This window comes from Balaenoptera borealis (assembly GCF_965194805.1).
Source record: "Balaenoptera borealis genome assembly, chromosome: 10".
Lineage (NCBI taxonomy): Eukaryota > Metazoa > Chordata > Mammalia > Artiodactyla > Balaenopteridae > Balaenoptera > Balaenoptera borealis.
The window spans coordinates 63,623,062-63,648,048 of NC_138874.1; the positions used below are offsets into that span (position 1 = coordinate 63,623,062).

Consider the following 24,987-nt stretch of genomic DNA (forward strand, 5'->3'; position numbering starts at 1 on the left):
CTGGGCCAGCCTTGCGCAGGGCAGGGAGCTGCGGGGGCCCGCAGGCGGGCTCCTGGCTGGTTGGGTACATCTAAGTGGTGGTGGCCTCATGAAGCTGGCCATAACATTGGATTCAGAATCCAGGGCCCCAGGCCTCCTGGGCGGTGCGTTTCAGATCTTGGAGTGGGTGTTCTGTGACTTCTCTTCCTGCGACCAGAGACACTTCAGTTTCTGGTCCCCCACCCCATTGGGCACCCCTCCCCTAGCCTGCCAGCCTACTGGTCTTCCTCTGCAGTCTCTCTCCCTGCCATCCAGCCTCTTCACCCTACAGCCACTCCCCTTAGGTCGGAATTTGTCAAAGGCAGTTCCCGGGAAAACTAGCTCTATGGGATTTTAAAACGTGTTTAGTGAAAAAAGTATTTTGCTCTCTAGTCACTTTGGGAAAAGCCAGATTCTTTAAGGCCCTTCGCGTGCAGGTGTGCTTCCTCCCCTCCAGAGGGGGTAGAATGTGCAGCTTTCACCCAACCATCTGACCAGAGAATCCTTCGCTCAGGGAGGACCCGTTTCCAAGAAACAGACCTCAGGCAGCCTGGTCTGGAGTGTCCTGGCCACTGCCCTCCTTCTTCCCAGAATAGGCCTCCTTCAGTGACAGTGCCCACCTGGACAGATCCCGCGTGGGCGTCCAGGCACTGCTCTGCAGCAGCCGTGCTCAGTCCACACGGCCCAAAGCACTGACCCTCTCCCCGCTTCCTTCTGGAACTTTTCACAACTGGCCTTTGCCACAAGGACAGATCCCTCCAGCTCCTCAATGTGGCCTTCTGGCCAGTGGGCACGGGGCCCCTGCCTCAGCCACCCACGTGCTCCGAGGCGCCCGGCACTGAGGCGCAGGGTGGCTCCCAGAGGCCCCGGTGTGAGGGCTAGTGGAGGCGGCAGCCTCGCCCCCTCCCCTCCATCCAGAGCCCGGCCCCTTTCACTGTTGCATAAGCTGAGCCTCTGCCTAAGATGTTGTTGCAAGGTTGAAAAATAAGTTTTAAAACTCGGTTTCTAAAAAAAGTTGAAGGTCTTTAGTGTCTAGGGTGGTTGGCTTTTAACTCCCCCCACCCCCCAGCAAGTACCGGCTCCTCTCTGACCCCCGGTTTCCTCCTGCCTGCGATGGAGATGATAAGGCCCACCTGGGTCCTGTGTAGAGCCAGGGCCCACGTGCTTGGGGCTGTGCTAAGTGCTTCCTATTCAGTAACTCATTTAACGAGCACAGCAGCCTACGGAGTAGGCACCGTTATTATTATCGCCTCCGTTTTACAGATGGGGAGCCTGAGGCACTCGGAGAACAGCATTTTGCTGCAGGTCACAGAAGCTAGCAAGTGAAAGAGTCAGGATTTGAACCCAGGCAGCCTGGTGACCTTAACCGCTAAGCTATACTGCCCGTGTAAATGAGGTGATAACTAGGGTCAAATGAGGTTATGACATCGGTGCTTTGTAAACTGTGGAGTGCCTTGCACAGTGAGAGTGTCAAGTCAGCACACGATTTTGGAGCACCTAGTGTGAATTTTTGTCTCTCAGCAGACATTCAGGAAGCATGTTTTCAGGCTGCCTGTGGGGTGTCCAGCTTGTCCCTGGAGGGTTCCAGGGATGAGGCTCCCACTCCCAGCCTGGGTCAGGGGTGGTTTAGTCCCTGAGTAGCCTCAGACCCAGAGATTCCCCGCGTGCAGATTTGATGACAGCCAGGGTGATGGGCACCAGATCCCAGCTGACTCACCCCCTGCACCACAGGCCTTCTAGAAAGAGGCAGGACTTACGGGGTCAGTGTGCCAGCTTCAGCCCAGCTGGGACGCCAGAAATCCACACGGAGCCACGGGGACGTCACAGGGCTTCTGCAGAAAAAACCACAGATGCTCCCCAGGGGGAACAGAGCCCTTGCTCCCACCAGGCTTGGCATAGCCTGTCATAGTCACCCTGTCCCTCCCCACCCCCGCCACCTCGAGACCCCTGAGAGCTCCCCGGGGCAGGCCCCTATTTGAGCGGTCTGGGCCCGCAGGCCTGCCCTCAGCCGGCACCTGCAGGAGGTGCCTGGACATGGGTGGGGCAGAGAGAGCCAAGAAGTTCAGGGCAGCCAGGGCTCCCGAGGCCTGGGTGTGGCCCTGGCCCCCACTTCTGACCCAGAACAGAGGCTCAAGGCTCTGCTCCACCTCCACCCCTGCCCCTGCCCTGGGCCTCAGTTTCCTCATCTGTAAATGATGGGCCTGAGCAGATCCCCAGATCCATTCTAGATCTAAGCCATGAGGACTGCTTGTTTTTATCATCTACCACTTTTAGTGCAAATAAATCTTTTGGAAAATCTGACAGTTCATAGGGACTAACTAAAAGAAAAGGTATACACATAAAAATAAAAGCCCAGGCTCAGGAGAAACAGCTATTGTCCTGGGCCAGCCTGTGTCATCCCTGTGTGACTGGGTAGTAATCACCCACCCACTCTGAGCCTTAATCTTCTCCTCTGCAAAATAGGATAGTACTGTCCACAAGCTGCTGTGAGACCGTGATTGATGTAAGGTTGCTTGAAATGTGGCTGGCTTGCCTGAGTGGTCCATACGTGGGCTCTCAGCTCAAGAAGAGCCTGGCTCTGACTCCCAGTTTAGGGAAAAGAGGACTAAGTCAGGAATTGGGAAATCTGCACGCAGGTCTCTGCTCATGCCTTGACTGGCTGGTGACCTCAGGCTAAGCTCTCCCCACTCGAGGCCTCTGGTCACTCTCCTTTTAAAAATGGAGCTGCCCAGGACTTCCCTGGTGGTCCAGTGGTTAAGGCTCCGCGCTTCCAGTGCAGAGGGTTCGGGTTCAATCCCTGGTCGAGGAACTAAGATCCCACATGCCTCCTGGTGCAGCAAAAAAAAAAAAAAAAAATGGAGCTGCCCAGAGGTTTTCTTCTCATGTGTCAGTACCAAGTGGTTAAGAATGGCTGGGCAGAAGGATGTGTGGAGGATTGGCTGGGCATGTCTGGACCCAGTGGGAAGAGTACAGTGACTGATTAGTCATGCCTGTCATGGGTGCAGGAGGTAGAAGTAGCGTCCCATACACCACAGCCCTATGTGCTTCTTAAGGGCTCATCTAGTTATATCTGACTCTGCTTTGGACATGCCATTGCCCCTGCCCCTGTCTGGAGCTCCTGGAGAATGCCAGGTGAATGGATTTGGAGCCTTGAGGGGCTGGGGTAATGAAGACACAGTGGAGAACACCTCTTTTTCCTAGAGCTGGAGCTGTAGGAATATCTGCAGGGTATTTACAGCCTTCTAGAGGACACCAGATGGTAGTCAGGGGACCCTGGCTCTATCTCCAGCTTCATCCCACCCTGTGATCTCTGAGTGCCCTTAAGGAACTGTTTCCACCCTCCCTCTTTCCCACTTCATGGCATCTGAGCCTTTTGTCTGGCACATATAGGTTCAGTACTTGTTCAGTTTCTCTTTTCATTCTGAGGAAACAAAAAGCAGAGGTGGCATAGCCTTGGGAATGAGAGAAAACCCAGCAACCTTATCCAGGGCTGAAGCTGGCCCTCCTTCACCTTTGGGGGAGAGAAGCTGTCAGTGAAAGTTCACTCTGAGGTCACGGACTTGGAGTGTGGCCAGAGGGTGGCAGGAGAGTTTGGCCTCAAGGGCATGGCCTGGGCCTGCTAAGGTGTCACATGCCCCAGGGGCATGAGGCACACCCAAGTACAGCTGGGATTCCCAGCACAGTGTGGGTCGGGACAGTGGGCTGGCAGCTTTGTCAGCATAGCATCAACACGTGTTCTCCCAAATTAGCCATCCTCTCCTCTGGATTAACTCTTGTGTCCCAGAACAGGTTGTCAGGTGTACAAGGCTGCCCTCAGGAAGCCCCCTCTCTGAAGCACCCAGGGTACGTTGTGTTGTCCCATTAACGACCATTGACAGTAGGGGTTCCTGTAGAGGAGAGTGGGAGCTGGGAGATGGGGTCATGGAGAGAAGTAGGTCCACCCTTCCAGGAACCTCAAGTGCCAAGCCAGAGCATCTGAACTCTGTGGCCAGGAGGTGTGGAGCCTGGTCGAGTCTTGTCATGGGGCACTCCCGGAGTTGAGAGGGGGACCTGGATTTGGAAGAGATGTTGACCAAATCAGGATTTCCCTTTTCAGAACACTGTGCCCTGAGTGACTTCACTTACTCAGCTCCTCAGCGCAGTGGGCCAGGAGGCGATGCACCTTTCTGTTTGACAGATGAAGGCTTAGGGAAATAAAGTGCCCTCCCACAGTCTCCCAGCCAAGAAGGTCTGGCTCTCAGGGCCCACCCCCTACCCAGGGGCCTCACCCCATGCAAGGCCACAAGGTGGCCCAAGGGCCTGCTCCAGCTGCCTGGCCAAGAATGGGAAGCAGCTGGGCCTGGTCAGCTGCCTGGAGTTGCCTCTTTCCTCCCTCTCCCCCCTCACGTCTGTCCCTCTGCCCCACCTCCCTGACTTCCCTGGGATAGGACACAAAGTCACTCTGACTGTCTTTGCTTCACCACCACCCTCTTCCTCTGCCTGCAGGCAGTGTGTCTGGTGCAGGCTGCAGAGCTGCTACACCTCTCTGAGCTCCTTTACTTTTAAGAGGAGGAAGGCATCAAACTCCATCAGTGCTTGCTTAACTTCCGTCACTTTCATACCATTTATACTATGTTTAAAATGGTTCTTTAATCCTTTTAGGTTTGCCATCCCTCCCTTATTTAACCCTGTCCTAAATAATAATGTCCACGAACTCACCAGTGATAATTGTTCTAGTCCAAATACTTCACTATGAAAATGTACAAGTTTTGCCCATGGACCACCTAAAATCATCTTCGTTCCACCAGTGGTACACGCATCACTCTTTGGGAACCCCAGACCGAGTTATCAGAGTCTCTCTCCATCTTAAGATCCTCTGATTAGGGCTAAGTCATTGGGTTTTCAGCTCTTGCCACTCTGGGCCCAATGATGGCCATCCATCCATCCATCTAATAAACACTGCTGAGCACCTGCTGGGTACCTAGGCTAGGCTCTGGGAATCCATAACTGGAAGACACCCCAGCTGACGGGGGAGCCAGATGCAAAGACACCCCACTGGTCTAGTACCACCAAGTTGGGGGTGCGTGACAGGGGCACTGAGGACATAGAAGTAGAAGTGAGTGGCTCTGCTGGGGGAAACCAACCAAGAGGGTGACCGTTGAACCAGGCGTTAATGGATGAAGGGGGCCAGGCATTCTGGGCTGAGGCAAAGACGTAGAGGTGTGATCTTCAGAGCACTGTCCAGGAGGCAGGGAGCAGCCCCACGTGGAGGACACAGGATCAGCGGGGAGTAGTGGGAGGTGGGGGCCAGGCAGAGGAGGACCTAGAGTGACACTGTCACACTCAGGTCACTGTTGAACCCAGGGCCCACGACATCTGCCCCTCTTGGAGTCTGAAAACTAGAAAGGGGCTGGTCGGGATGGGTCCCCTGGAACCCCAGGCTCTGCCACCAGGCTGACCAGCAGGCATGACCCAAGCTCCTTGGCCCTGGCAGTGTCTTGGAATGCAGCCTCTGCTCTGCAGACCGTAGGTATAGTCCCCCCACCACTGTTGCCGGCACTGCTCGCCCCGGGGGAATCTGAGCTGCAGATGTGCATGGTGATTGAATTGTTTCTGCACACCACTGCTCACACAGCTCCCCTGGGGACCTGCCACTTGCCTGTGCAAGCTGTCAGGAGTTGTGTGTGCTCTATACGTCTGGGCCAGCCCTCACGTGTGTGCATATACCTATGCGTAAGTGTGCAAAGGGGGTACCTAATTATGTGGGTGTGCACACACATATGCAAATGCCTCTCCCCTGGGTGCTTGTGTGTTAAGTGTGCCAGTTAACTTGTTTGGCTTCAAAAGGGAAAAATAAAACACACTGATATTAGTACTGCTGATGTCAGCCCCAGGGAGCTGCCTCCAGGGCTCCAGGACCCCACTTTCCACGGGGCAGCTGAGAGCACCCTGTTCCCCGTTTCTAGGGAGGAGGCCTGCTGAGGGCCATGTGCCTCCCCCAGCATTTCAGACCAGGAGAGATGCTTCCAGGGAGCCTGGAGATGACCCAGGGCCCTCCTTAGACCCCGACAGATGGGCTCCAGTCCCGCTCGCCCTTGTCTCCCCTGTGTCCATCCTGCTGCATGAGGACCCGGGAGCCGGTGGTTCCCAGGCGCCCTTTCAGCTCTCAACAGTCTACTCTCTGAGCAGCCCTACGTGCCTGAGAGCAGCTAGCTTTTCCTGAGCTTGTCTTCTGTTTTGGGCTCCTCTGAGGCTGAACTTGCCCATGCCCCGCTAGTGGTGAGTCGTGCAGAATGGAAGCTTGGCCCTTTCAAGAGCTCCCCTGGGAGCTGAGAAGACCGGCCAACCCAGATGTCACCATCAGAAAACCTGCCTACGTGCAGTTAGGCCAAGCTGAGCGTAAGCTGCAAGGAAAAGTGTGTAACAGAGAGGGGGGCAGGGTCTGCGGTCTTAGGTGACCCTGGAACAGCGGTTCTACCAGAGTTTCCTGGGCCTTCAGGCTCCCCGCAGGCCTGCCTTGAGACAGGCTTCGCAATTCTAAAGTCAAGCATCCTACACTTGTTGAGATGGCATTTTCCAAACAGCTGGAGCTCCTGACACCAAAATCCTAAGATGTTGAGTTTGAAAGGCTGCCAGCGGCCTGCTAGCCTTTGTTTTACAGATGGGAAAACTGAGGCCTGGAGGAGGGTGGCAGAGCTGGGCTGCCTCCAGGCCCCCAAGCTGATTAGCTGTGCATCTCCTGCAGGCCGGTGGCTGCTCAGACCAGGAGAGAGGGCCAGGGGCCACAGGCGGTTGACTGCCTGAGCTCACTCCCCATTGGGAGGCAGGCAGATGGCAAGAAGAAGGGCCGAGGCCCTGGGTACACCCAGGGCCGGGCCAACAGTGATCTCCAGTTGGGAGGGAGCCTGGCCTCTGTGGGCACTGGAGTTGCAGCCACCACGGAGGATTTGTAGCAACTCGACTCTTAGCTTAGGAGTCCAGGCTGGGAGGAGAGAGACTGCAGCCAAGCCCAGCAACGCTCCTGCGGCGGAGAGCGACCTCTGCTGGCCGCTGAGCGCTCGCCACTTCCTGGCACTGGCCAGCAGGCAGGGAGCCCAGTGGCACCAGGATGGCCTTAGAAGCAAGTGGATGGGTTTGGGCAGGTTGGGTGGAACCAGGGGAACATCTCTTTGGGCTGAGGCACAGCCTTGGGTGGGGACTTCCAGGAGGCTCTGACAGTCTTGGAGGAGTTGAAGGAACAACACATTAATGGTTAGAAAGGCAGAGGGTTTGAATCTCAGCCCAACACTGTCCTGGCTGTGTGATCCTGGGCAAGTCACTTCACCTCTCTGAGCCTTTTAGGATTGAGTGAATTATCAGTGCACAGGGCCTGGCCTGGTGCCTAAACACAGCAGGTGCAGAACTAATGGAAGATCTCAGACTGCCCCTCAGTGAGCTATTAGCTCTCTCATGCCTCCTTCAGCCCTCCTCTTCTCTCCATGTCCATAATCTTTAGCCTTCTAGGCTTTGACCCTTTTTCTGCAGGGGTGGAGCCTCCAGCCCCATCCATTCCTGGTGTTAATAACCCCAATTTCCCAATGATCTTGGTGGTTTAAAAATGTCACCTGAGTATCTCCTTAATCAGCCAGACATTTTGTTCTTTTATAGATTAAGACATACACGACACACAGTTGTCCCTGTGATGGATCTCCTGTCAGCGCTCTGGGTCTCACAGGTGTCCCAGGCCCAGTCATTCATTTCTTGGTTCCTACAACATGGAGCCCCGGCCTGGGAGAAAAGCCCCCTGGGGTCTAGATCCAGCCCAGACATGCTGTGTGACCTGGAACACAGCACCTGTGGGCCTCAGACTCCCCAGAATAAAACCAGCTGAACTCAGGGTGGTGGGACACCTCAAAACACCTTTGGCCAATGATATTCTGAGCATCTTTGAATCCAGAAGCCAACTTAGTCCAGCCACTGGCCTCTAGAAAAGATTGCCCATGAGCCAGAGTGGAGACAAACCCGACAGTCTATCTCCCCTTTACTGTTTGCTTCCTCGGGGGAAACCTGTGGCCCCCTGCCATGGCTCAACAGGAAAGGACAACCTCTGGGCCCCCAGGTGGCTGTCTGGGTGAGTCTGGACTCCTGGTGCCTGCTTGGGGCTTCCCTGGGTGGGCTGAGCAGCCCCAGGCCCCAGAAATGATCTGTCAGTCATTCTACAAGCATTTATCAAGGCCCCACTAGGTCTCTGACACTATAGACAAAAGGCCGTGCCCACCCTGGGAAAAGTTCCTACTTTTCTTTCTTTCTCTTTTTTTTTTGGCTGAGCCGGGTCTTAGTTGCAGCACACGGGATCTTCATTGTGGCATGCAGACTCTTAGTTGCGGCATGCGAACTCTTAGTTGCAGCGTGCATGCGGGATCTAGTTCCCCAACCAGGGATCGAACCCGGGCCCCCTGCATTGGGAGTGTGGAGTCTCACCCACTGGACCACCAGGGAAATCCCCCAAAAGTTCCTACTTAGAGACAGTGTGTTGTGTGGCCACCTAATCCCTCACCAGATTTCCACAGTGCAGGTTTCTAGCCCCCTGGGCAGTTAGCTTCATCAACAGCACCCCCTGCTGGCCTCTTGGGCCACCACAGGCCCTTTGTCCTGGTTGGCTGCAGCCTGCAGCCAGGGGATTGAGGCCTGCACAGGCCTGGGGTTTCTTTGTATTTTCCTTCAGGCTCCTCCAGACTTGGCGCAGCCCTTTGTTTTTTTCTGGGTTTTTTTTGGCCGCGTTGGGTCTTCATTGCCGTGCGCAGGCTTTCTCTAGTTGCGTCAAGCGGGGGCTACTCTTCGTTGCGGTGCGCAGGCTTCTCGTTGCAGTGGCTTCTCTTGTTGCGGAGCATAGGCTCTAGGCATGCGGGCCTCAGTAGTTGTGGCACGCGGGCTCAGTAGTTGTGGCTAGCGGGCTCTAGAGCACAGGTTCAGTAGTTGTGGTGCACGGGCTTCATTGCTCCGTGGCATGTGGGATCGTCCTGGACCAGGGACTGAACCCGTGTCCCCTGCATTGGCAGGCAGATTCTTAACCACTGCGCCACCAGGGAAGTCCCCAGGCCTTTGTTTAATGGGTCCCTTTGGCTTGGCGTCCCTGCCCCACTGACTGTGGAAATGGCACTCTGTAATTGGGACCCTGGCAGCCAGTGTTCACTCATGTCCTGGGTGGGGCTGGAAAGACCCAGCTCCCTGTTTACCTCACCAGGCCAGGTGCCTGGGAGACCACCAGGGTCTCTTCCACTCAGATGGCATCTGGCACCAGGAACTGAAGTGGCCTCACCGAAGGTGGCATTGGCTCACTCCTGCTCTGGGCCCCACCCATGTCCCTGCTTCCCCCACCAGGGTTTGTCCTTGGTCCCTAGAGTCCTCGTCATGTGAGCACTGGCTGAGGTTCCATGCAGGTAAACTCAGCAGGAGAAACCCAGCCCCTGCTTGGGGGACCTACAGGTGTAGCAAGGGGAGTACCCTGTCACCACTCTCCCCGCTGACACACACACCTACAAGACGGTGGTACCCTCCACCCTCCCTGGCCCATCCCCAGTACCTGTACAAAAGTTTTGGTTGTAGTGGGAAAGCCAGGATTCTGGAGCTGCTACTATAACCCCTGGGCTTCAGTTTCCTCATCTGTAAAGTGGGGATATAGTAACAGTGTCTTTGCCTAGTGCCTGGACCAGCACCTAACTTTTAAGAGGAGTTCAACAAATAGTCACCTAATAGGTGACATGGAGTGGATATGGAGTTAGACCAAGAGTTCCATGAACCCAAGAAACTGATTTCGTTTTCATCTCTCATGCCCCGTAGAGCTAGCACAGTATAGCTATTGATAAGTGTTTACTAGGTGAGTTGGAAGCATGCATGGATGGGCAAGGGGAGGCTGAAGATGTTTGGGTGGGTGGGTGGATGGATGGACAGACGGGCATTTAAATGGATAAGTAATGGAGAACTTGGATACCTGGGTATGTAAATGTGTGATAGTGGTGTGAATGGAGGGGTGCTGGTGGGGTGAGGGTAGGAGAGATCAATGTGGGGATGCTACCCCCATTTTTACCTTTTTGCTGGAAAGCTCCAAGATAAGGTGAATCCAGCAAGCATTTATCAAAGTACAAATGCCCAAATGACCCAGAAACTCCACTTCCAAGAGTGTGTTCTCTAGATTAATTCACACACAATGATGTGGCTGATGTAAAAGGCGATCCTTCAACACTGTTTGCAATAATAAAATCTGGGGACAGCTCAGGCCTCATCACTTGGGCTAGAGTGTGAACCCCTGGAGCAGAAGGGCCTTTTCTAGGACCTCGGGCCTTAGGACAGCACCTGGCAGGGGTGGACATTCAGATGGCAGTTGGATAAATGATTCATCGGTGCCTGGGAATACTGTGCAGCCATTAAAAAATGAAAAGGCTCTTTACGTCTTGATGTGGAATAAACTTTGAGATATTATTAAGAGGAAAAAAGCAAGGTCCAGTTAGTGTGTACAGAATGCTACCGTTTTATGGGTTTTTTTAAAGGAGTGGCAGGGGATAGTACACATAGATATTTGCTTCTCTAAGATGAGTCCCTCAGAAGGAGACGGGTGACACTGGTTCTCTCCAGAAAGGCCCCTGGGGGCAGGCCCCTGGGGGCTGAACAAGGCTAGCACTTCACTGGACACCCGTGATTTTTGAACCACGCAAATGAGTTGCCTTTTCAAGCACAAATGGAACAATAAGAAGTGCTTTAAAGGAGCTGTGTAGTGAAGAGCTCCTTGGAAGAGGAACAGGGCATTCTTCGTGAGGCTGCGGCCAGGCACGGTGTCAGTTTCCCCAACCAGGGTGCCTGTGCTGGGGGCAGAGAGCCAGGGCATGGGAGCAGACAGGCAGACAGACACAGTCCAAGCTTCCACTAGCCATGGGACTTGGCAGATTTCAGACCTCAGTTTCCTCATCTGTAAAATGGAGATGCTTCTAGTCTTACAGAGTAGGCGTGAGGAGTCAAGAGAATGCAAGGGCCCAGCCTACAGAAAGTACTTGGTAGATGGGACCTGGTGACATGGACAGAGATGGGGGGCCTTCAGGGGGCAGTATTTCAGGATAGCAGAGAAGGCCAGGTGCCGGGGGCCTCTGTTGAGCACCCTGTGTCTGACCCACGTGTCTGCAGCCTGGCTCATGGGAGGGCAAACAGCCAGTGATGTGCAGACTTCTGCTTTGGCCCGAGGACCTGGACCCATGAGCAGTGGGGGAACCAGAGGTGAAACCTCGCTCTTCTCTCTCTGTCTCACTGCCTCTCCTCCTCCATCGCTATCTCCATCTCTGCCTTTGCAGTCGAGGCCTCCCTGGAGAGGCCTGGGGGCTCCAGGGGCCTCCTCACCTGCATGCTCATGTGCCCCAGGCCCAGCGCCATTCAGGAAGAGTGAGCCTGTTGAGTGTGACAGCTGTGTCCCCCAACCACTCGGCCGTGAACTGGCAGTCAGAGCCCCGGGGCCTCGTTTGAGCTCTGACACAGGCTCCCTGTGCCATCCTGGGCAACTCCTTCCTCTCTCTGAGCCTCAGTCTCCTTATCTGGAAAAGGGGGCGGTGCTGATGGCTGCCCTCCTTCTTTCCCGGGAGGGCAAAGGGGAAACATGGAATGGTGGTTTGCAAACTCTAAGGCGTGGGGGGTTCAGGGAGGGCACCCATGACGGGACTGCTGCACTCAGACCACACATGCAGTCAAGGTCGTCATGTGGGAAGATCTCCGTGCACACGTGCACACACACGCGCCCACACGCACACACAGCCACATCGAGTGGATAAGCCCCGTGCTGGGAACCTGCGGATGGAGCCGTCGTCCCTACCGCCGCCGCCCAACATGCACGTGTGTGTAGAAATGCGTGGTGGACACGCCTGCCCAGCGCCCACGTGAGCCACCCACAGAGAACACGCAGGAGCACCTCCTGCCCTCAGCCCAGATGGGGTTCCCCCAGGGCTGAGCGTGGAGAAGCCGCAGTTCCTCCTTCCAGCGCGGGGCTGCCCGGGGCAGAGGCCACCACAGCTCACGAAGGGCCCTGGAACCTGCTGGGAGTCACTGAGGCCGGCACGGGGCAGGAGGGTGGCGATGAGGCCGGCGGGCCTGGCACAACCCCAGTGACACCCACTCTCCTCTGTCTTCACAGGCTGGACAACGTTCATGGCTCTCGGGTAGAACCCAGTGAAACGGCCAGAATGAATTCTATGGACAGGCACATCCAACAGACCAATGACCGACTGCAGTGCATCAAGCAGGTGGGTGTGTGGCCCGGGCTTGCTCCTCCACCTCTGGCAGCCAGGCCCGCTGGCGAGGGCAGGGCAGGCGAGGCGGGCGGAGCAGTGGGGATGCTCTACACTGTGTAGCTGAGCACGCAAGGCGCTGGGTGGAGGTGACAGTGGGCAAGGCTGACTGCCTAAGGCTCCCCAGCTGCCCACCTCGTGAGATCGTGGCTGGCACGCACCAGCCTCGCACTGGAATCACTCACCTGGGTTCAAATGCCGGCTCTCTCCTGTCCCTCCCCTTCCCTTCCCAGCTGTTTGTCTTTGGGCCGGTGTCGTGCCCTTTCTGAGCTCTGCTGTGCGCTCTGGGCTGTGTTGAGGATGCAGTGAAGTGCCTAATCTCCTTCCCAGACCCAAGCTCCCCACTTCTCTGCTCCAGGGGTTCTCTGTAAAGAAATAGAAAAGGAAAGGTCCTGGGAACGTCAGCCGTCTTACAGAAGAGGAAACCAACGCCCAGAAGGGGGAAGGGAGTCACCCAAAGTCACACAGTCCAGCCCCACTGGTGCCAGGAGGGCCTCGTCCCAGAGGGTACAAGTTCCCCCTCCTGCCTGCGCTCACACCAAGCTTAAGACGCGATTCGCCTGCCAGTACCCTGTCTGGATTGTTCACGGTGGGCTCAGAGGTCCCCACTTTAAGAAGCCTGGTTACGCTTGGGCAGGCAGATGCCCCCCAGTGGCGACCAGGAGTGATGCGGCCACCCTCTGGGCTCAGCCTCCCTGCAGCCCAGGGCAGCAGTGTCCCTGCACAGGCTCCGGTGTTGTTTTACTCCAGGAAGGAACAGATGTGGCGGAAGGGGCAGAGGCTTTGGCATCAAACCGACCTGAACCCAAATCCTCACTCCTCCACGTACGCACCCACAGTACAATCTCAGGCCTGTCCCTCTGTTTCTCTGAGCCTCAGTTTCCCCCGCGAAGTGGGTCCAATAAGGCCGACCTCGTAGGATGCTCTGAGGACATTGTGGGCGGAGCACGTAGCCCAGGCTGGCACGTGGCAGGTGATCAGCTCACTGTGGCGGGGGCTCTTGTCCTCAGTGTCTCAGTCACAGGGAGGGGACAGCTGTGGCGAGGCCCCTGGCTTAGGCGGGCTTAGCTGGCAGCTCGGGTAGCCAGCGTAGCCCTCTGGCCTCAGGACCCCGGGGGAGGCAGGGGCAGAGCTCACAGTCCCACCCCCACCCAGCATGCCCCCTCCCCACCGAACACCAGGGCCCAGTGGAGCTGAGGCTAGTCGGCAGGAACGAGGGATATGTGCCGTCCCATTAGCATCACACAGAGCAATCTCAGAAGCCTGGGCCTGGTCTGAGGAGAGGAAATTGAAGAAGACTTGTTACAGATTGAACTCCCCCGAAAAGCTCTCCCAAACGCCAGTTGCGCCTCTGTTCCCCGTCACAGAATAGAAACCAGACGATGGGCTCCTCCTCCCCTGCCCTTCCCTCCTCCTCCTTCTCCTCCTTCTCCTCCGCCTCTAGGCTCTTCGGGGCTGTCTCCCAGCTCTGCCTTTGACCCAGTTTCTTCCGCCCATGAGGGATCAGCTGTCAATGGCTCCACCCCCAATCATACAGTCAAGCCCCTATGCCAGAGCCCTCTGTGTGCTGGGCAAACAGCTCCCCCTAAAACCTGCTCACAACTTGACTTTTCTCTCTGCGTCTGATTCCCTGCGGGAATCAGGGTGCCCTTTAGTCCCTGGGCCTCCCAGGGATCCAGCGGGGGCAGAAGCCCACCCAGGAGCAGCCCTCTTGAAGCATGGCACACAGGACTCAGATTTACCAGTCAGCGAACCTGAGCCCCCGTTCCACCACTCACTGGGTTCCTGACCTTGATTAAGTCACCGCTTCATCTCCCGTCGTCTGTAAATGGGCATCGTGATGCACACCCAGCCATTGGGTCCCAGAGCTGCTGAAAAGCCAGGGATCGCCTCCACTGCCCTCCCCCGGCCTGCCCTGCACACACACACACAGACACACACACACAGACACACACACACAGACACACACACACAGAGCTCTGCGTTTGGGCCAGAGAGTGGCACATCAGTGAGGGTGAGCAGGCTGTCCAGATGCCCCCCCTCCCGGGCTATCCAGAGCTCCCTGTGTCCTCCACGCCCACTCCCGCACTTCCAGGCAGACACAGCTCAGCACTGATGTCTGTCTGCTCCTCAGCTGCCCCAGAGGGCGACCGCGGCTGGCTGAAGACTGTTGATTCTCAGATGTCCCGTATCCTAATTAGAAGAGAAAGGTCTGCGTGCCCTGAGGATGATGCATGTGTTGGCTGTGCCTACCTCTGGCCGGTGGAGCTGTGGCTCCCATCGGGGGCCTCACAGCCTCCGACTCTCGGTCCTGCCTGACTTCTACAGCGCAGCCTTCCCTGTCCACCCACCCCGGTTCTAGCCACTGCTGGCACTCGCCAGCCCCCGAGCACCCAGCTATCCATCTTCCCTCCAGGCCTCTGTCTCAGCTGTCTTTCTCCTTTCTCAGCCTCAGGTAAAGGGAGAACCAGTGCCCCCTCTACAACATGCCCTACTCATGTCCCCACGGGCTTATCTGGGCTACACGTGCAAAGCCATGCAAATCAGCTAATTCCTGCACAGCAACCTCCCCAAACCCCAGGTGCCCTTTTGAGTATCTGCACTTCCCATTTCTGAGCCCTGGTGCTTCCTAGGCACCCAGTTACCTCACCCATCCTGCTCTTTCTCCCTTAAGATACCCTGCAAGGTATACATCAGGTCTCCCACCAGGCTGAGTTCCTCAGGGGCAGAGGATGTGCCGTATTCCTCTGTAAATCAGCAGAGTCCAGGCCAGGGTGGGGCCCAGATATGTTGGGGAAGAATGAGAGAGGGGTGGACTGACAGATCAATAGCTAAGGGAATGAATGGATGGGTGGATGGATGGACAAATGGAAAGGCAGTTAGGTGAGCGGATGGTAGGTGGATGTAGATGATGGATAGATGAATGAATGGATAAGTGGGTGGTTGGATAAGTTCTGGACGGTTAGGAAGATAGGTAGGTAGATGAATGGATGGATGAGTGATGGATAAAGTAGTAAATGGATGAATGGGCTGGTGGGCAAGTAGATAGATGCATGGATGAATTGATTGATTTTTGGATGGATGGATGGGTAGATGGATGGATGGATCATTTGATTCACAGATGGACTGATAAAATGCATTCATCACTTGGTCTGGGTAGCCAGTCCCTAATCTGGGCATCGGTGTCCCCAACTCCTGCTCCAACAGACTCAGTGGCCAGTGGATATAGCCCAGGAGGATCTTCTGAGAAATTGTAGAGATGGGCAGGCTTCCTGGGGAGGGACGGGGTATTAGTATCCAGTAACAGCCACAGCCAGGGAGGCCTCTGCCTGTGATTCAAATCTGTGCTCCCATCCCCATATCATCAAAGGGTAGCCAAGCTCAGCCCACCCAGCCCTGGCCCCTCCACTGGGGACCCGTTCTGAAGCTGCCAGATTGCTGGCCAGCTCTGCAGATGGACCATCCTTTGGCCAGCTAGCTGCTCACTAACCATTAATGCATGGACTTGGCCTCGTGCCAGTTTTGGGGGTTCTGGAGGTGAATGGGGCCCTAATTCTGCTCTCAAGGAGCTTGCAGGAGAAACAAGAAACTGTACAGAGGTCCTAGCATATCAAGCAATAGCAGTCTTTACCTGACACCTACTCTGTAATGAGGATGTCACGACGTATGTTGTTTCTAAACTTTGCAGCAGCCCTGCAAGCTGTCCCCACCCCATTTTGCAGATGAGAGATCTGAAGCTTAGGAACACACCCAGGCTGTGTGACTCAGTGGCCGAGATGGGGTTTGGTCCAGGTCTATCCTGTTCATTTCACTGCATCACGTAGCCACCTTGTAGTCTAAACAGATGACAAAAGCACAGAGAGGGCAGGAGGTTTGGCCAAGGCCACAGAGCCACAGAGCAATAGCTACTGAATGGGGTGCCTGACGTCCTTTCTACCAATGAGTTGCACCCACGAGTCACTACCCATAGCCCAAGCCGAAGGCCACGTGAACTGGCTGGGTCGAGAGTGGAGAAGCTCAGAGGTGGGCTGGACCGATATGGGAGGCTGGGTGCTTGGGGGCCAGAACAAAACTGGGCCCATGAGACTGGGAGCCCAGAGCCCCAAAGAGGTGTGCCTAGGGTGGGAGTGCTGTAGGTGGGCAACTCTGAGAGCACCAGGCGGTGGTTGCTGACCCTGCTAATTGGGTGTGACATCATGGAAATAAATGGAATAACTCAGTTAGCAGAGGGAGACTGCTAGGCAGGGAATTAACCGATTTGCATGGCTTTCCACGTGGAGACCAGATGCCGCCCGTGGCCTTGGAGGGGGCAGGTTTTAGAGGGGGCACAGGAGGCAGAGGCGAGGGCCCAGTGCTGCCCTCTCAAAGGGTCTGCTTCTAGCCGTGGAAGTCCTCCTGTCTTCCACAGGAAGACCACGCGCAGGGAGCTCTGTCTTTGCAGAAAGAGCCGTGTGTGGGGCTAGGGCGGGAGCTGCCGAGTGCACAGCGGAGCCTTTGGGAGACAGAGTCGGGGCCAAGGGCAGCCCCACGTGGGAGCATCCCACGCGCCAGGCGCTCTGCCAGGGGCCATATAAGCCTCATCTTGTTTAATCCTCACCGTGGCCCCATAACGGAGGGCTGTGTTGCTGCACGCTTGCCCTCTTTCTTTCCTTCATCTCTCTCTCTCCCTTTGCTCCCACAGAGGGAGGATACTCCAATTCAGTTCTCTTTCCTCCATCCACTTTTAAATCTTGCCTTTCACAAACCACGTCGTAATAGCAGTGATGGAACCCTAAGCAAGACAAAAATTCCCACCACCAAGCCGTGATCTGCCATCCCCATTTTACAGGTGGGGTGACTGAGGCTCAGAGAGGGGAGGGGATGCCCTAGGTCATTAGATAGTTGTGGATGAAGGCAGTGTGACTCCAGGGCGCCGGCCCCACAGGGGCTCCCCCAGCACATTTGGCTCGCCTCCCAATTCTGGGACCTGGCAGCTCCTAAGACCCCTCCCTGCCTTGGCTCTGAGGCAGACTCTCACTGCAAGTTGGGAGAGAGCCACTGCCCTGGGGACAGCTGCTGTTCCCAGTCTCTCCCAGCACCGAGGACACAGGGATCCCAGAAGGTACCACCATCCCCTTTGCAGCTGGCTTACACTCCAACCCCTGTGGACACCTTCTAGGTGTCCTGATGGAGGACCCACAGGCGGTCACACCCAGCCCTGGAGTCCCAGCTCGGCCCCAACCTGCTTCATGACCCTGGACTCAGTGCCTAGTTCGGCCTGGCCTGGGAAGACATGGATAAGTGTTAAGGAAGGAAGGGGTAGCTGTGGAAGCAACCCTCCACCCCTGTCAGCCCCGTGGCCTGGCTCTGAAGCAGGATCTAGAGACCTTGGCACCAGAATTCATTCTCTGTTAACTCAGACCCCGTAACTGGGCGGGGCCTGCACCCCCGAGCTGAGCCAGACTGAGCCCAGGAAATCTGGGTTTGGGGAACAGGGGTGGCTAAGTCACATACACCTGACCACGGTGTGACAGTAACCTGGGCACAGTGTGCTTGAGTGCACCTTCCCGGCTGGGTGTGGCCTGGAGGCCTCTTTCTGACGCCCCTGCTCTGGCTATTTGGCTGTGGCAGGGCTTGCTGAAGCCGGAGCAGGCAGCATGTGGTGGTGGTTACTGGGGCAGGGGTGGGGGTGGGTGCTTATCAAGGAGGAATCTCCAGGGCCAGTCTGTCCTGACTCAGGGAGAGCCAGCAGCCCCAGGGATGGGAGCCACATGCCACCCTCCTGAAGCCCACAGGGTTTCCTACCCCACTGCCAGCATCCAGAAGACATTTTAATATCTAATATTAGTGCCCTTTTCTAGACCCTGGTTTTTCTATCTTTGCAATGGGGCCGCTAATCCCCATGCCACCAGGAACTGGGCTGGGCTCGGAGATGCAGAGGGAAGGTGGATGAGAAGGAGTTTGAGAAAACTCGTTACTCCTGGCCTGCCCCTTTCTGTGTGTCTCCTCCCCAGGGATGCCTGGGGTCTTTGCGGCCCCAGACTCTCTCACACTAACGCGTGCTGGCCTCACTCCTGGAGCCTCATGCTGCCTCTCCTTTCCCTCTCCCACAGCACTTACAGAACCCTGCCAACTTCCACAATGCTGCCACGGAGCTGCTGGACTGGTGCGGAGACCCGCGGGCCTTCCAGCGGCCCTTTGAGCAGAGCCTGATGGGCTGTTTGACGGTGAGTCTGCACTCGCCCCGCCTGTGCCTGCGCCCAGGGAGGATGGCTAGGGACTAGTGCGCCGGTCCAGGCTGCTGCTGGAGGGGAGGGCCCTTCTGTGTGTACCCCTGACACACATACACCCGCAGGGAACCTGGTCTGATGGGGAGACAGAGTCCTCGGGTTAAGTGGGTTCTTTACACTTGATGAGAAAGACACAGATCCTACCTTGAAGAGTTCCAAGTCTGATGGGAGTAAATGTTCCATCATAAGTAAAGCAGAGAGACTCTTGAAGGGTTTTCAGCCCTCCTTTTATCCAGTCATTCATTCATTCACTTAGGTAAACATCTTTTGAGCTCTTTTTATAGTCAGCCATCCATCTATCCATTCATGTAAGCGTTTATTGAGCTCCTATTACATTCATCCATCCATCCATCCAAATGAACACTGATTGATCCCTCTTTTATCATGCACAATCCCCTCTGCTAAGTCCTGGGAAACTGAAGATGAGTAAGACCTTGCCAAGCCTGATTCCCTCTTTAGGGGGGAGACAGATGTGGAAAGAGACGGTTGAGAAGATTGTGTACAAAATGGAGGCAGCATAGAGAAGGGAAGTGTTATTGGCCCGGGTGGTGGGCAGGTTGCAGAAAACTGAGAAAAGGAGCCACTTCTACATCTGCAGGAGTTTGATACATCTGCACAAGCAGCTGAGGATAGCGAGAGCATTCTAGGCACATGGAATGGCACACACCAAGGCCCAGATGTGCAACAGAACCCAGGGAACTGAAATTAACTCAGCTTGGTAAAGGTCTAGGATACAAGCTGGGCAGAGGCCAGGCCCAGAGCTAGCGGTATCATTTGCCAAGCTTCGGAGCTTGCCGGCTGACAGACACATGGAAGGGGCTCAAAGCTTATGCTTGTCCCCAGCCACGTGGCCTATATCCATAAGTGTGAGGGCACCTCTGCGGCCAGTGAGGACAGCTGCTCAGAGGGTCCTGAGTCTGCTTTAAAGGGAACGTGGGTAAACAGATTGCCGAGGAGCCCAGCTACCCCAAGGCTTGGAGAGGAGAGGCCAAGACTTATGCCTGGTTAGGCGGGAACAGTAAGTAAAATTCAAGGGCACCATGTTTTCTGAAAACCTCCAGACAGAAGAGAGGTGAAAGGCCATCCCTGCAAAACACCTCTTCTGTGCCTGACACTGAGCTTGGCCCACTGGATATGCCTTTTCACTGTATCCTCAGAGAAGTCTGGTCCTGCCTTCTTCCCCATTTCATAGAGAAGGAAACTGAGATGTTGTGACTGACTTCCCAAGTTCACACAGCCAGTTAGAAGTGGACCTGAGATTCAAGTCAAGACCCGTCTGCCTCTAGAGGGGATATTTCTGGCCATTAGGGATGCAAAGCAGGGATGCAGCCAAGACCCTCCCTGGGCTCCTCCATTTGTCCGAAGCTGACACCATCTGGCTCCCTCAGGGCCACTGGGCCAAATCAGGCGGCAGCCTGCACTGCCCAACCCTCCTTATCCTCCAGCCCCCTGAGCTCCCCCTCCTTCACCCAGCTCCCTTAATCCTCTTTGTGGGGATCCTGGGTCAGGCTAAGCCCTGCGGGCAGGGACAGATGTTACTCCCATCCCAGCTGCTGGTAGCCGTAAGTGAAGGGGGTGGGGGGGCTGCCACGCTCCCCCAGCACCCCACCCCAAGCCTGGCCCTGCCTAGGAGGTGGGGACCTGAGGCTGAATCCAACAATGGCCCTGGCCAGGCTGGCTGGGCAGGTGGACAGGAGATGACTAGAAACTGGCCCTGCCCCAGCACTGTCGTTCATCTATTCATTCAACAAACACTCACCAAGTCCCTGCTGTGGGCAGATCCTGCACAGGGGCCCCCCAGGGGAGTGCAGCGAGCACAATGGGCCTCTCTCAAACAGCTTACCTTCCAATGGGGAGGCAGACGCTAAACACGTAAGGAGTAAGTAAGGATGTAACCCAGCGCCCTGTAAGAGGGGTCAGGGTGGTGGTCAGGAAAGGTCTTGGTGGAGGTGACCTCCAGCCGAGACCTGAATAGCAAAAAGGAGTCAGCCAGGGGACGATGAGAGAGAAGGGTGCTCCAGGCAGAGGGAACTGCTAGTGCAAAGGCCCCAAGGCTTGATTTGTTCAAGGAACAGACAGAAGTCTCAGATGTCTGGAGCACAGGAGAGGGAGAGGGGTACAAGATGAGGTCGAAGGGGGAAGCAGAAACCAACTAACACAGAGCCTGCAAGCTAAGTGAGAAGAGTTTGGAGATGATTTGAAGGGCAATGGGGAGGCCTTGAAGGGTCTTAAGCAGATGAGGGATGGGATGTGATTTGTGTGAGGACGTGAGCTCTGAAGGGGAGCATCCTTGGAGGGTAGGATGGAGGGATTCTGGAGGTCTTCCTGGAGGAGGGAGCCCAAGGAAAACTGTAGGATCTGACTGGCAGGGGATGAGACCACAGGAAACTGTGTAGACAAAAGCCCAGTGCCAGCTCTGCACCCCAGTTTAAGGCATACACTTGGTTGAATGGCCAGCTCTGCCCCCCCTACCCGAACCCCCGACCTGCCACTTAGCCAGAAAGGGGACTTTGGCCCACTGGCCACAGCCGTAGAGACCTGAGTCTGACTGTCACTCGAAGCACAATAGAACCAGCAACAGAAAAGGTTGGGGGGCGGGGGGGGTCATAGAAGACGCCCTTGGTGCCCACAGCATTTTCCTGGCACTGTCTCCTTGCATCCTTATGAAGACCCTGCAAGGGGACAGGGAAAGGCTTATCAATGCTATTTTACAAATAAGGCAACAGAGAAGGGGAGCAGCTTGCTGCAGTCCCAGGCTGGTACCACTGACCCCCCAGGACCCCCAGGGCCCTGCTAGCTGCCAGTCCTCCCATCCCCCTGGGCATCCTTAGCTGCAGCCGTGACCCATGGGGAGGGATGAGATGGGACAGGTGAGAGATTCCAAGGGGCCTAGGCAGCGCGAGGCTGCCGAGTACCCCACATCCCGCTCCACAACACACACACACACACACACACACACACACACACGCACGCACTCGCACCGCTTCCCATTCAGGGGGCAGCCTGAGCCCTCCAGGTTGCTCTCATCCCCTGGGTGACCTCTGGAAACAAATTCCTCTGGATCCGGCTTACTTGGAGAATATAAATTAAAAACTGGGCTTCCCTGGTGGCGCAGTGGTTGAGAATCTGCCTGCCAATGCAGGGGACACGGGTTCGAGCCCTGGTCTGGGAAGATCCCACGTGCCGCGGAGCAACTGGGCCCGTGAGCCACAATTACTGAGCCTGCGCGTCTGGAGCCTGTGCTCCGCAACAAGAGAGGCCGCGATAGTGAGAGGCCCGCGCACCGCGATGAAGAGTGGCCCCCACTTGCCACAACTAGAGAAAGCCGTCGCACAGAAACGAGGACTCAACACAGTCATAAATAAATAAAAATTAAAAAAAAAAAATTAAAAACTACTTAGCCTTGGGCAGTAAATGGACACATTTTTGCCACACCAGGGCCAGGCCCTGGGATGAAGAGCCTTGGGACGCTGGCAGCCCCCTGCCCCACTCTCTCCTTCATGCCCTCTGACGCCAGGATGCAGAAGTGCAGGAGCCCCACGGCCCCTCCCAAGGGGCATCAGCATGGGCACTACTTCCTCTTCAGGACCAGGTTCTTCCCTGGCCCCTCCCTTAGCAGCAGGGCTGAGCCCCCTCTCTGGGGGTCCCCCTCAAAGTCAGGCCTCTCTGGACTTGCTCCTCCTTCCTCCCCTGAGGTGGAACATGCTTGATCTGCTCGAGGAACAGAAAGAAGGCTGAGGCGGCCAGAGCATAGGAGAGGGGAGACGGGTACGAGAGGAGGTGGGAAAGGGAGACAGAAACCAGTTAGCACAGCAGCAGTGCCCTCCCCGTCTCTCCAGGGAGGAATTCCCCACAGCCTCAGAGTGTTCACTGCTGAAGCCACAGGTGTATGTTCACAGACAGCATTCACTGAGCTGTGTGCCTGGTCCTGGCTGTCATCCTTGCAAGGAGGAGATTTTGTGCCCATTCCACAGATGAGGAAACTGAGGCCCAGAGAGGTTAAATCACCTGGGTGAGATACAACAACGAATAATTGGCAGATCCAGAACTCCGTCTCATGCCTGACTCCAGAGCTGCAGCAGCAGTGGCCACAAATACCTGTCCACCCCAGTATTGAGAATGGTAGCAAAGTAGGAAATGAGGGCTCTGCCCTGAGGGGCTTAGGGTATAGCCATGAGACAGAACTGGGACACATGGAACTGGCAGAGCCCATCACACACAACCTTGGAAATGAGAGACATCCTTGTACCTTTACAGAAGAGGAACCTGAGGCTCAGAGAGGTTAAGTAACTTGCCTTAGGTTGCACAGTATAGGATGGAGCAGGATTGGAGCACAGGCCAGTTCCCCTGACTGCCTCATAGAAAGTCAGAGTCCAGCCACCAGCTGGGAGCAGAAGCCCGGAGGCTCACTGCTTTTCAAGACAACACACTCCCTTTATGGGACTAACGTAACTGTCACATGCCTTTGAATATGCCCCCTCTCTTGCCTCTGGACTTCAGTTTCCCTCTCTGTGGCATGAGGGGCTGGACTCCCTGACCTACAGGGCCCCAGGGTCTGGGTCTCAGCCAGCCAGGCTCCACCGGTCAGCCTTAGGAGCACCTCGAGGGCTGGGCCAAGCCGAGCTGGCTGGACCCAGGCAGCCAGCAGAGGGCAGCAGCTCTGCGGCCGCTCACCGCAGGCCTTTGTGGGGGAGGGGTCTTCACTGAGGGGTCTTTACGCCCATTGGGGTGGGAGAAGGCCTCTCTGAAACACGACAGGAGGCTGCTCAGCTGAGCCCGCCCTCCCCACAACAGTCAATCAGACTCACCTCAACGGACCTTCCGGGGGTCCTTAGACTGGGCCAGGGGAAGCCAGGGGCTGCACCAGGTACTATAGAATCACAGGGTCCAGCTTAGCCTGCTCTGCCACACCTGTGCTGTGTGACCTTCAGCCAGGCCCTACCCTCTCTGTCTTGGTAAAAGGAGACCGTTGGAACCAATGACCCTTCTGAACACTGGGCTCGGGGCACTTGGTGACAGATACTTCCAGGCCTGCAGGAGAGCCCTTAGAACCAGTCCCAGGCCCCTCTTGCTCAATATAGCTAGTTTCTGTCTTTCTTTTTTCTCGGAACCAGAGCAACAGGATTAGCCAGTATTGGCCAAACAGAAGGACCTTTGCCTTTCTGCCCTCAACCCAGAGCCTGAGGGTTCTCCAGGCAGGTTGGGAGTTATGGCCTTAACCCTTTGTGGGCTGAAAAAGAAGTCCTCTCATGGAAAGAGCCCAGCCTTTGCAGCCTCACTGCCTGGCATCGCATCCTAGCTCTCTCACAAACAAGCGTTGTAACCTCAGGCTGATATTCATCCTCTGTCTCCTCATCTGTAAAACAGAGATAGTAATAACACTTCGTGGAACTGTTGTGAGCATTTGGCACCTCACTGCTTAGGAAGGAAACATTTACTTAGCCCTCGTACCTGGGAGCGAGCATTCTTACCACACCGCTGTGTCAACATAGCCCACAAACAGCAGTCTCACTGATGCAAAAGTCCAAACAAACTGCCTGTGCTCACTCGCATCCACCCCCAGGCTCTCCTACCAGTGAGGGCACCATAGTCAACATCTGAGCTGAAGTGACCCTTCCGGAACCCTTCTCCCCGATGTACAGTGTCTGTCTCCAGAACTGAAATACTCAACAGGCCATAAAGAATTAGGGGCCTTGGTTTTTCTTCTTGGACAGTGAGACTAACAGTGAAGAAGCCCCGGCCCTGGGATGGCTCAGTGACTCTGGAACGTGGCGTGCGTGTGGTGGACGGTGCAAGAGGGAGTGGACGGGGTGCATAAGAACTGCAGTACAGGGGCAGATACTCTCTGTGGGCCTCAAGTGTCCATATATGGTAAATGAGGTGGTTGGCCTAGATAAGTAGTTTTCCCACACTTTGTAGCTCTAGAGCCCTTGTAATGAACCCCTAAAATATAAAGCATATAATGGGGAACTGTTCTAATGGCTGCAGGGGCCGGGCGAAAACCCATGGCAGCCTCGGCCCTCTGAGGACCTCCGAGTGCCTCTGCAGCAGGTGGTCTCTAGGGCTCGATGACGGAGCCTTCCCTTTCTCAGAAGAATGAGCCCCACATCTGGGAGCACTCCTTTCCCAGTCAGCCATAGCCGCCCCAGCTGCTTCCTGAAACGACTCCATTTTCCAAGGTCCTTTCTTCTTAATAAGGAAACCTAATTTGGCTGCTATTAATGAGGAAGCCAGGCAGGAGGGAGCAGGTCTGGCTGGCGGGACACCTGGGAAACGGGCAGGTGTGAGCCTGCGGAACCGTTCATGGGGCCCCAGGAGCGTCCTGTCCCTCACTGCCCCCCACCCCCTGGCTTCTCCCACTTCCAGCCCACACGTCTGAGGTTCACAAGGAGATGGGTGGGACCTCCGGTCTGAATGCA

General features: G+C 55.9%; 1 protein-coding gene across 4 annotated transcripts in view; it reads left to right on the top strand.

Moving 5' to 3' along the window:
- ZMIZ1 (zinc finger MIZ-type containing 1) overlaps positions 1–24,987 on the top strand; it is a 233,614-nt gene that overhangs the window by 113,877 nt on the left and 94,750 nt on the right. For all 4 annotated transcript variants that reach the window (XM_082408761.1, XM_082408764.1, XM_082408763.1 and 1 more), the window contains exons 5-6: positions 12,146–12,254; positions 18,392–18,505. In XM_082408761.1, coding sequence (XP_082264887.1) covers positions 12,195–12,254; positions 18,392–18,505 — 174 coding nt within the window. In that variant the 5' untranslated portion in view covers positions 12,146–12,194. The remainder of the gene's footprint in view (positions 1–12,145; positions 12,255–18,391; positions 18,506–24,987) is intronic.